Here is a 12,182-nt window from a genome sequence, read left to right as displayed (position 1 = left end):
TCCCATCATTTTTCAAAACTGCCATTGTAAAGCCTCTGCTGAAGAAACCAACACTAGACCATAATGATTTAAAGAACTACCGCCCAGTTTCTAATCTCCCATTCATATAAAAAATCTTAGAAAAGGTTGTTCTATCCCAGCTTGTATCTCATCTAAATTCAAACAGTCTTTTTAGCAACGTACAATCTGCATATCGCCCTTACCACAGTACTGAAACTACTCTTCTAAAAGTAGTTAATGACATTCTCTCTGCGTTGGATAGCGGAAAGATTACAGTCCTCACCCTCCTTGATTTGTCTGCAGCATTTGACACAATAGACCATGATATATTACTTCACTGTCTCCAGCATGTATTTGGCATTCATGACACGGCCTTACTGAGGTTCAAGTCCTACTTGGTCAGCAGGACACAAATTGTATCTGCAAATGGAATACACTCCAGCCCAGTTGATCTATGTTGTGGTGTTCCACAGGGGTCTGTTCTTGGACCTGTTCTCTTCATTCTGTACACTCAGCCGCTCTCAAGTGTCATAGATTATCGTCCAGTGTCTCACCAACTGTACGCTGATGACACCCAAATATACAAATCTAGCCACCCAACTGAAGTTGATGCTACCATCCAAGGTGTAGAGAGGTGCATTTCTGATGTGAAATCATGGATGACATGTAACAAGCAGCTCAATTCGCAAATATCTTTCAGTTGATGCCACTAAAACACTTGTGTGTTCATTAGTACTTTCAAGACTGGACTATTGTAACTCAATTCTGTCTGGTTCATCTCAATATCTACTCCAGAAACTTCAAAAAGTTCAAAACACAGCTGCTCAGATCATACTTAGAGTACCACGATCAGAGCACACCTGCCCGCTGCTCTGTACCCTACACTGGCTATCCATTCGATCCAGAATCAAACACAAAATTTGTTCTCTGTGCTACGTTTCACTGTCGGACTCTAGTCCAACATACCTATCTGATCTCACCCACGTGCACACACCAGCAAGATACTTACGCTCCTCTTCTGACAATTGTATACTCATTATTCCCACTATGAAAACAGTCATATGGACAGCATTCTTTTGCATACCAAGGCCCAGCAACGTGGAATGAATTGCCCACTGAACTTAGACACTAAGACACAGTGATCACATTCAAGAGGGCTCTCAAAACTCACTTATTTCAACTGCAAGAACAAACTTAAAGATCTAATAATGTTTCCTACCTGAAATATTCTCAGCATGTTTTTTATTTTTTAATGTTTTTTTCTAATTTCATGGTGTTTGTTTTTGTAATAATAATATTATATGTTTTTTTATCTTATAGGTGTTGTCTAATGTTGTAAAGCGCTTAGAGCTTCTACAGATTAGGCGCTATACAAAGTCCTCATTATTATTATTATTTGAAGGTGCCCTTGAAAATGCAGATATTAGCCGGATTATTCAGGATATCCAAAATGTAATCTATATCACTGTTTCTTGAAGTAAACAAAGGTGGTGTCATTTTGTCTTTATGTTTATTTACCCTTGATATTTCGCCAATATGGTCCATGTGTTGAGTAATTTCAATTACTCATTCCTACTGTTAATATTTCACCACTTGTAAGTTCTTGCTAACGAGAACCCATTATAATTATTATTTAACATCCTATTTCGTGTGTTTTAATGCACCATCAGAATAAAGTTGTGCTGCAGCATGGAGCCATGGTAGAACAGCTGGTAGAACATCACACTCATAACCCAAAAGTAACAGGTACAAACCTTGTAGCCGGGGTTATCTGCCTTGGGTGTGTCTATGGGCAAAGGCACTCAGCATCCATTCCTTCAAAACAATATGGCCAAAAAATGCGTTCAAAGTAACATTCAAGACCAACAAACAAACATGTTTCAGCATCCCTTAGTATAACGCATGTTACTTTTACATCTACCTAAAAACAGTATTATAATGGGACAGCAGTGTGAATAGTTAGAGCCTGTTTATGACAGAAATCAGGCTCAACATCCATACTGAATATCCTATCCATTGTGCAAGATTAAGTGCAGGGTCTAATCTTTAACTGAAATTTGGTGTGGAATTGCCCTATCCATTCAAAGAAAATTCTAAATATACAAATAAATTCAGATAAAGGTAGAGACTGAAAATATCATACACAATCTGGTTTATTTTTCAACATGATTTTTGACAAAGTAGTATGAATTCCAGAATCACACATCCTACAATAGATCCATGAGCAAGTACTTATAGTTCAACCTGCCTTAGATAACTTCATAAAGCAGATATTTGTTTATAACCAAATACAATGAAAATCCTACTGTAGTAATAATTTTATAAAACGGACAAATAACATGATATCAGATGATTATAAACGACATTGCCATCTAATGTATGTGGATTTGCCTTCCTTGCAGCCTGCCATAGATACTTTTAAATGTACAAAGCTTGTGACAGTTAACTATTCAGTGGACATGAACCAATTTCCACAAAGCCTTTTTATATCATAAGTTCCCTAAGTAGTAATTTCATAATTAATAATATTTATTTCCCTTGAATACAAAGTATAATTTATTTTAAAAAACGTACGGTATTGTGAATCATATCCCAAACAGTCATAATGATTTGATAACGGGTCCAAATGTATAAAGCTCCAAATGAATTCCAGTGTATTACAAAGTTCCATTATTGACTGTGTTGATGTGCTTATTGTCTCAAAAATGGTAATGTGCCAATGGCCTTAAGTGTGATGATATGCTAACAGTCTTTTCATGAATCACAACAATATAATCCAAAAATGTCTTGTCTGAATCGACTATAATTCCAAATTAATGTCTATGTCCAATATTATTACTGATAGTACTTTATATTTCCAGTGACGTATAATTTGAATAAACAATTCCAACAAAATGAAAATCTAAACACAACAATAAGACTAATTCTACTTCAAGATGTTAAGGCAAGACTGAGTAATGTTGCAAGTAAACAACATTATATAAAAAGATAAGACACAAAAACAGAACCAGGATGAGGGTCATAATTTCATTTTTAAAGCATTGTAAGTTGTCAACAAGGTATATTTTTAAAGTTATAATAGAGAACATGGCATACATCATGTAGACAGGTTTTCCATGGGAGAATACCAATGTCCTAGACTCAATTAAGATAAAAATGTGTACCTCAATTGATAATGATCCTAATATTTAATCTATTACTCATAGAGAAATATTAGCTATGTTGTTTAAAAAAATCAATGTCCCAAGTCAGATACACAGTGAACTTGATTTTGACTAAGGTCATTTACAAACTACAATTATACATAACATAGAATCATGAAGAAAAATGTCAACAAACAACGGACCAAGGTCATTTACAAAATACAATTATACATAATATAGAATCATGGAGAAAAATGGCAACAAACAACGGACCAAGGTCATTTACAAACTACAATTATACATAACATAGAATCATGGAGAAAAATGCCAACAAACAACGGGCCAAGGTCATTTACAAAATACAATGATACATAACATAGAATCATGGAGAAAAATGTCAACAAACAACGGACCAAGGTCATCTACAAAATACAATGATACATAACATAGAATCATGGAGAAAAATGCCAACAAACAATGGACCAAGGTCATTTACAAAATACAATGATACATAACGTAGAATCATGGAGAAAAATGCCAACAAACAATGGACCAAGGTCATTTACAAAATACAATCATACATAATGTAGAATCATGGAGAAAAATGCCAACAAACAACGGACCAAGGTCATTTACAGAATACAATGATACATAACATAGAATCATGGAGAAAAATGCCAACAAACAATGGACCAAGGTCATTTACAAAATACAATTATACATAACATAGAATCATGGAGAAAAATGCCAACAAACAACAGACCAAGGTCATTAACAAACTACAATTATACATAACATAGAATCATGGAGAAAAATGCCAACAAACAATGGACCAAGGTCATTTACAAAATACAATGATACATAATGTAGAATCATGGAGAAAAATGCCAACAAACAACGGACCAATGTCATTTACAAAATACAATGATACATAATGTAGAATCATGGAGAAAATGTCAACAAACAACGGACCATGGTCATTTACAAAATACAATTATACATAACGTAGAATCATGGAGAAAAATGCCAACAAACAACAGACCAAGGTCATTTACAAACTACAATTATACATAACGTAGAATCATGGAGAAAAATGCCAACAAACAATACAAACTAAACATACATGAGAATGTATAGGGTTTAATCGCATGTCAATAAAATACTGAATACAAAATGGTGACTAAAAATAATTCTGGAAACAAAATCTTCTAAATAAAAAATAATGTGTACTATTACCACATAAAAGGTAAATGTGTTAAATTTTTAAAAGGTATATAAAATAAACTAAAGGTAAAAATATAATTTCTTAAAATTATGGGTCAAAACTTGTTATACAAACCACATTCCCTTAATCAGTCCACAATTTTCTTATCTGTACATCAACACAGTTCCAAATTACATTAATAAATTCTGTTTCACAAAAGTGTAAGTTGATACCTGTGACAGGAATGTATCCGACTGTCAATGGAGACGGGCATCATATGAAATCTGATCAAGGATCACCATTCAAAATGTGTACAATGATCAGGTGTGTGTGCTCGAACAATGATACATTATGTACAATGATCAGGTGTGTGTGCTCAAACAATGATTGATACATTATGTACAATGATCAGGTGTGTGTGCTCGAACAATAATTGATACATTATGTACAATGATCAGGTGTGTGTACTCCAACAATGATTGATACATTATGTACAATGATCAGGTGTGTGTGCTCGAACAATGATTGATATATTATGTATACTGATCAGGTGTGTGTGCTCAAACAATGATTGATATATTAGCACCTCAACTCTGCATGTGAGTGATGACACTCTTTATTGTGAGGTTTGAGTTTACCATGTATATAGAACATGCCAAAATATTTGTAGTCACTAGATGGAATCTTCAATTCACAAACAGAAAATGGCAGAACATTTTAGCTCATATATCTGCCCTTTTATTACATTTAATGCCAATGTGACTTGGCAGCTACTAACCAAAACTATCATACTAGATAGACAAAATTATGAGTAAGTAATCAAATACTTGGCATACTTAAACATATCACATAAGATTATGTGCTGGTTGTTTACAATGAACCATCCAAATGCTATCCACACAAACAATTGTGTAGCATGTACATGTTCATCTGTATGACATTTTCAAAGTTTTTACTAACAATGCTTTTAACTCTCCTGAGAATGAACAAAAAAAAACAACCTTTATCTAGACAGGCTAATTCATGAATACAATTAATATGTACGTTTTAATTCATGTATAACATAAATTTGTAACTTTATGCTTGACTGCTATACAGTCGCAATTTGTAAATTAGTGAACACAGTAAGTATGAACATGTGAAAAAATATTACGATTCTAATTGTCATTTACTTACCTGTAATCGTGGTAAATCTGTGGCCTCCTTCCAGGTTTTATCTTCCCTAAACTTGGTCACTCTTGGGAATCGAATAGAAATTCCATCTGCTGAGTGAATTTCAGCTTTAGAAAACTCAGCCCCCACAATCTCCCATACTGGGGCTTTCTTGGGGTCTTTCACGACAAAGTCTGGTACAACGTTCTTCTTCACATCCAACCATGGTGGTACTTTGCTCATATTTTTGCTGATTTTAACCATATCAAGACTGGTTTGCAGATCTTCAAGAGTTTTGTCATCCAGGCCATTTCCAACTTTTGTCACAGTGCAAAATTGTCTGCTGTCAGGATCATATACCCCACACAGAAACACAGACATAATTCCACCTACAATGATACCAATAGGAACAAACAATGAAACTGGTCAGAAAAACATGAAACCATTATCAACACCTTTTCCTATGTTTCTTGCCCAAGACTCAAACCCATGCAGACAGAGGTGAGATGACAGTGATCCATAACGGCGAGTGCTTAAGGCCACTTGGCCACTTGAATTTCTTATGCTAGGGCCAATTTCTAAAGCAAAGGGCCATAACTCAAATTCTGACAATCTCTGGTAAATACTGGATGTAACATTGGCACCAAGATTCAAACCCATACAAACAGAGGTGAGATGACAGTGATCCATAACGGTGAGTGTTTAAGGCCACTTGGCCACTTGAATTTCTTATGCTAGGGCCAATTTCTAAAGCAAAGGGCCATAACTCAAATTCTGACAATCTCTGGTAAATATTAAACTTTACCTAGGTCTCCTTATTTTAAAGCTCTTATTAAATTTGGTCTAAATCCATCAAGACCATAGAAGGTTATAAATATAAAAGAAATTCATGATGCAAGGGAAAAGAGGGGGCCATAATTCTAATAATTCAATCACATGCTTACAGAACAAGAGTTCCTCAAACAGACTGATGTTCTACTGACCAAACTTTTTCCAGGAACTCAGGATAAGACCATTTCTTTCATTATTTAACTGCCGAGTGATATCTGATATATTTTAACCAAAAAACAGACATTTAAATTAGCTACTGTGGTGGCCATACTGGATGTAACATTGGCACCATTTTCATTTATGATCAACTAGACTTCACAAGTATTTTGGTGAGAACCTCAATGCCAAAAAGACCATCTAAGAGGAGCAGCAATAACAAATATCAAGATGGCCATTGTAGTGGCCATACTGGAAGTCATAATGGAACCATTTTCATTTAGGACCAACTAAACATCATAACAAGTCTCCAAGTGAATACATAATCTAGATATAGCCATCTATACAGGAGGAATAGGGATAAAAAGATTTTCAAGATGGCTGCATTGGCACCATATTTTAAATCAGATTAAATCTAGTCTGATTTAGGATTAACTAGTCTTCATAAGAAGTCTATCAGAGAAAACCCCTTGAAGATATATTGATCCATTCTGAAGGAATGGTGATAACTTTAAAGATGAACACTGTGGTGCAGCACCATTCTCATTTAGGACCAACATTTACATGAGATGAATGCCTCTGTAAAGTCTCATGATAATTCTACAAGTTGTTTTAAATTTAGGAAATGTAGCAATAACAAATATATACTAATGGATTCATGGATGGACAAAAGGCCAACACATAAGCTCTATGACCAATAAAGCTAAAATAGTAAAAAATCAAACTTGACTTAAATCATTTCAACATGACACGTTCCAAATCACGTTTGATCTCAAGAAGCCCTTTAAATATTACCAAGTGGAAAAATGTGTGCGGATATGCCAACCAAAACCAATCCTAACAGGAATGCCCACACACAAATAAAGCCAGAATTTGAATGCAAAAAGAGTTCCTCAAAGGGCTGATGCTGACAAGAATTTTGAATAACCACAGATGTGACTGTTTCTTCTATTTAACTGTTGAACATTGAAACCATTTCTAATATTTCAGAGTAACATGAAGATTTTCAAGATAACCACTAAGTTAATCATAGTTGATGTATGATTGTCACTATTTCATTATTTACGAACTAACCATCAGTCTTTTTGGTGCATTTTATGTTTTCAGAACTATACTGCTAATTGGCACCATATGTCGGTTATTCTGCTGAGATGCTATAATAATAGTACATACATAATTTCAGTAATGGTCTCATGTCAATATGATCATCCATTCCGACGATTTTCAGGATGGCTACCATGGTGGCAATACTATGCAATAAATCCTTTTCAGTTAGTACTATCCAGACATTAAATTCTTCTGGTGTCAATAGTACTTTCCATTTAGGTCGAGAACCAAAAAGACCAATAACAATATTTTCAAGACCACCAAAATAAACATTAGAAGAGTAGTGTTCAATTTGTAGCAACTAGACATTTATGAAGGGAAAAAGTTGATATTACCATCATGGTCACTGTGGCAGCCAAAATGAATATCCATGTGGCACTATTTCATTTAGGACCAATCAGATCATGGGATGTGAATGTGTAAGTATTATTTAGGAGTCACAGTGACCTGTGTTAATGGACAGATTGACAGTGGTCAGGAGGCCATCCCATAAGATTTTGTGGTCAATAAAAATGGAACTACTTAACATTTTAATTAATTTAGTCGAAGCATTAACCCATACAGATTTAAAGCAGTGTAAGGTCAAAGCATGCTTTCTATAGTCATATTTCCCATCAAGTAACAAACAAAATAAAGTCCAACAAAAAAGACTGCAAAATCACGATGTCAATCTAATATTGATGCCTTTCATATCTGTTCAGAATTTATTTATCATACGTTTTGTGTAATCTCATCAAATGCATTTGTTACTGTATCTTTACTGAACTTTCTCAATCAAATCTGGGATCATTTTGGTGCTTGTGACAAGAAAATGGTAGATCACCACTGATATGATTTTGTGGCCCTGGTTAAGGTTGATTCCGAAAATGAGTTCATTTTGTTCCATTATTACCTGTTACAAATTAAGAGTGAACCATATGTCTGGTCACAGGTTAATATATGTCCCAGGGTGCAGTCCTGACATGATTTTGTAATATAAGTACTACAGTACAGCTTCATAAAAGAATTATTTTTCAGAAATTACAGGAGTTTCCTTGATCTACATATGCCTACATAACACTATTCCGGACTGGAATACTGGAATCAGACAGCAGTACTCACATTGATGTAACTGAGTTAAAAAATTGTAATGATTTTTCCATAATTAATATGGTTGGCATCTGTGTCTACAATACAAGTACATATAGGCAACATAGGTACAGATGGCATGAATGCATGGACAGTGTTTGTGTATTGTGGACTTAATGTCATTTTTCACAGCACATGATAGACTATATATTGTGGCCAGAAAATTTGGTGGAGGAAGAACCTGGAAAGAACCACAGATCCATGAGAAGCTTCTGGCAAGCTTTCTCTCATACCCGTGTTGGCTGAGTCATTACTCGAACTTGAATGGACACAGATGAGATGTGTGTGCTCTGTAAAGGCCAGCATCTTAGACCACTTGGCCACCATCCCCCAAATGGATGGACAGATCGATATGAGACAGATAAAGAGAGACAGACATGAGTACTACTGTAACAATGGATAATGCCGTATGCCCCCTCCACAGAATATAGCAAGAACTTAAAATCAGATGCACTATGTTTCATGACTTGTCTTACAAATAAATACTCACAGATGAACAAAGATGAAAACTTTTTTAATCAGTAAAATACCTACTTAATTTAACTTTGTTTTCTGTGGCAAGAAAAAGTTATCTTACTGAAATGGACAAAATCCATGGGACAAAGACAACAAAAAACTTTCTAAAAATCAGGGTTAGATTGTAGTGAGGCAAGATCATCAACTTCTGTTCTTGGAGTGGGTTGAGTAATGATTTTATAATATAGACATGAGAAAATCTTTCTTGTCTATGTATGAATTGCTGTTCTGAACTGTTGGGTGTCAATGTTAGTGAAATACTGCCTGAACTGCCACACAAGATCATCTCAGTAAAATCTGAACTGTTTCAACTGTACAGGTAGATTAAAAAGAGACTCCTGAAGCCTTCATGCAGAAACTGGTAGACTGAAAAGAGACTACTGAAGCCTTCATGCAAAAATTGGTAGACTGAAAAGAGACTACTGAAGCCTTCATGCAGAAATTGGATGACTGAAAAGAGACTACTGAAGCCTTCATGCAGAAATTGGTAGACTGAAAAGAGACTACTGAAGCCTTCATGCAGAAATTGGTAGACTGAAAAGAGACTACTGAAACCCTCATGCAAAGCAAATTCAAGAAATATGAATCTCTTTATTTGATCTTCATCTGTATGACAAAGTTTGAAGCACTGTCTATTTTTATACCAAAGAACAGTGAGCCAATCAATGTTTGCCTTGCAATGAACCATTAATAAAGTAGTACGTGGTGTCAACAAAAGGTGTGAGCACTGCTGCAGTCTTTTTATTATTACAATATAATTTCATGTGGTCATCTGAATGATGAACACAGCATGAATAACTTTAATCATGTTCTAAGCAATCATAGTCTGAAGTTCGCTCTATCTCTAATGATTGAATGAAAAAAATAACTTTTAATGATATATGTTTAAGAATAACATCATTTACCTATAGTAAATTAATAAATAGGAAGCATATTATCTCAACTAATTAAAGTGATTTGACAAATTAACTCTATTAAATGAAAAGGTACGTGGTAATTTACAATTAGGATAGGCATTAACTTAAATGGGATTGACCCATTTAAACTGAAATGTTGTACCACCAAGATTCATGCAGCCCCAGAGATATGTTTTTCAAGGAATTTTCAAAAGGTTTTTGAAGACGTCCAAAAGTTTTCAAGTACTTTTTTAACACAAAAATTACACTTTCTCCATATGTTAGTTTGTTTACCACTTCATAATTAGGTAGAAGCATATAACTAATTAATGCATAGTCCAATACAGTGAAGGGATAATAGCCCATATGGTAACTACCCATATTATTTCTAATTTGATCCACCTAATTTTATCCCATTTAACTGATTCATCTTGAAAAGACATAAAGATTTGAATAACCAATATTTTGAGTTTAAATAGTGGTATAACTTAATGTTATGTAATACTTCAAGTGCTTGTAAAATTCAAGTTTTTCAACAAATTCAAGGATTATTGAAAGAAAAAACCATCTCTTTCAAAACTTGAGGAATTTTCAGGAAAACCCATTAAATTCATGGTTGCACAAACCATGGATACACCTTACACTGAATGGAATCAAATGATTTTTCACATTTAATGAAATGATATTACAGTTTAAACATCTGACCGACTAATTCTTTCTTTCAAGTGAATGCTGTGATATATCTTCATGAAAACTATTAATTTAAAAAGAGAACTTGATGTTAACTTGAAAATAATAACTATACATGATTTCAAATTCAGAGAAATTTAATTTTTCAGATAGTTTTCAACAAGATTTACCCATAAAACTAAGGATGATAATCATAAGTACAAGTCTTGAGTCTTGCATCGGCAGCACATGTTGTCATGGTCATCATTTTTCAAATACTGGGTGTTTTATTAATTTAATTTACCTTTCTGTTTTTTTCATGCAATGTGTAGGTCATCTTATTTAGAGTGATGAGAAATAAGGATTAAGAACAAAATTACTGACCATGACTATCCAAAAATATAAGTTGTCTGATTAACTCAGGGTAGAAATGGTATGCAAAAGCTACAATTTGTGAAGTACACGTGTAAAACTCATACTTACCACAGTAAGTTAGACTAACCTTTATTTCCTGTGCCGTAATATGCGCCAAGTACAATCAAATCTGCTGAATCAGCCATGCTTCCCTCATTTAGGTAATCCTTCTTAACTTTGAGCCAATGACGCTTCCCTGGCTCGTAAATGCCCTGAAGATTGAAAGCAGCGGTGGTCATTTACTGGTCATTTATTTGGTGGTATTTACTGTACAGTTATTTTGATTTGGTGGGCATCAATTTGTGTGGTTTCACAAGAAGTGACATTTTTGGTTGAAGCCTTCATTTGTGGATATGCCAATAATAGGGAAGAGGGTTGTTTTCTCTGTTGTAGAATTTAACGCCATTTTTCAGCACAAGTAAGGCTATACACAGCAGTAGTATAAATGGTGGAGGAAGAACTCCGGAAAACCCAAGAAAGAACCACCTACCCACAAGAAGCTACTCACAAGTTTTCTCACATACCCACATTGGCTGAGTTCGAGAATCAAACCCACGCAGACAGGGGTGAGATAGTAGGGATCCATAATGGGGAGCACTTTAGGCGACTCGGGGCCCTGGCAAGGGGGCTTCACATTATTGTGTTTGTTAATTTTTTTATGGCAATGAAATCCATGAAAACTGATGCCTCATGAAAAAAAAGTGATTTTACATACTCTTCAAAGCATTTCATTACATTTTGGCACCACATAAAATAAAATGCACGTCATTCCCCTTCAGTACCCCATACAAATTTAATTCAAAATATTCTTCAATGTACTTCATTCCCCTCTGGTGCGCTGTGAAAAAGTGAATTCACAGTATTCTTCAATGCACTTCAATTCCCTCTGGACCCTTGTAGATCAAGGAAACATGTCTGCAATGTCAAGCAGGTGTTTTTTTCCTTTAACACAAGGACTTACAAATA

At 34.6% G+C, this 12,182-nt stretch overlaps 1 protein-coding gene across 1 annotated transcript in view; it reads right to left on the bottom strand.

Annotated features, from left to right (window-relative positions):
* LOC149781262 (DNA ligase 3-like) overlaps positions 1-12,182 on the bottom strand; it is a 116,143-nt gene that overhangs the window by 29,894 nt on the left and 74,067 nt on the right. Inside the window, exons 16-17 of the mRNA XM_089935348.1 lie at positions 11,305-11,428; positions 5,524-5,888 (exon numbers count right to left, since the gene is read on the bottom strand). Of these exons, the coding sequence (XP_089791474.1) occupies positions 5,524-5,888; positions 11,305-11,428 (489 nt within the window). The remainder of the gene's footprint in view (positions 1-5,523; positions 5,889-11,304; positions 11,429-12,182) is intronic.

Source organism: Sinohyriopsis cumingii, chromosome 15 (assembly GCF_028554795.1).
Source record: "Sinohyriopsis cumingii isolate HCF-2022 chromosome 15, ASM2855479v2, whole genome shotgun sequence".
NCBI lineage: Eukaryota > Metazoa > Mollusca > Bivalvia > Unionida > Unionidae > Sinohyriopsis > Sinohyriopsis cumingii.
Note: the sequence above shows the minus strand (reverse complement) of the source record. Positions and strands in the feature narration are given on the sequence as shown.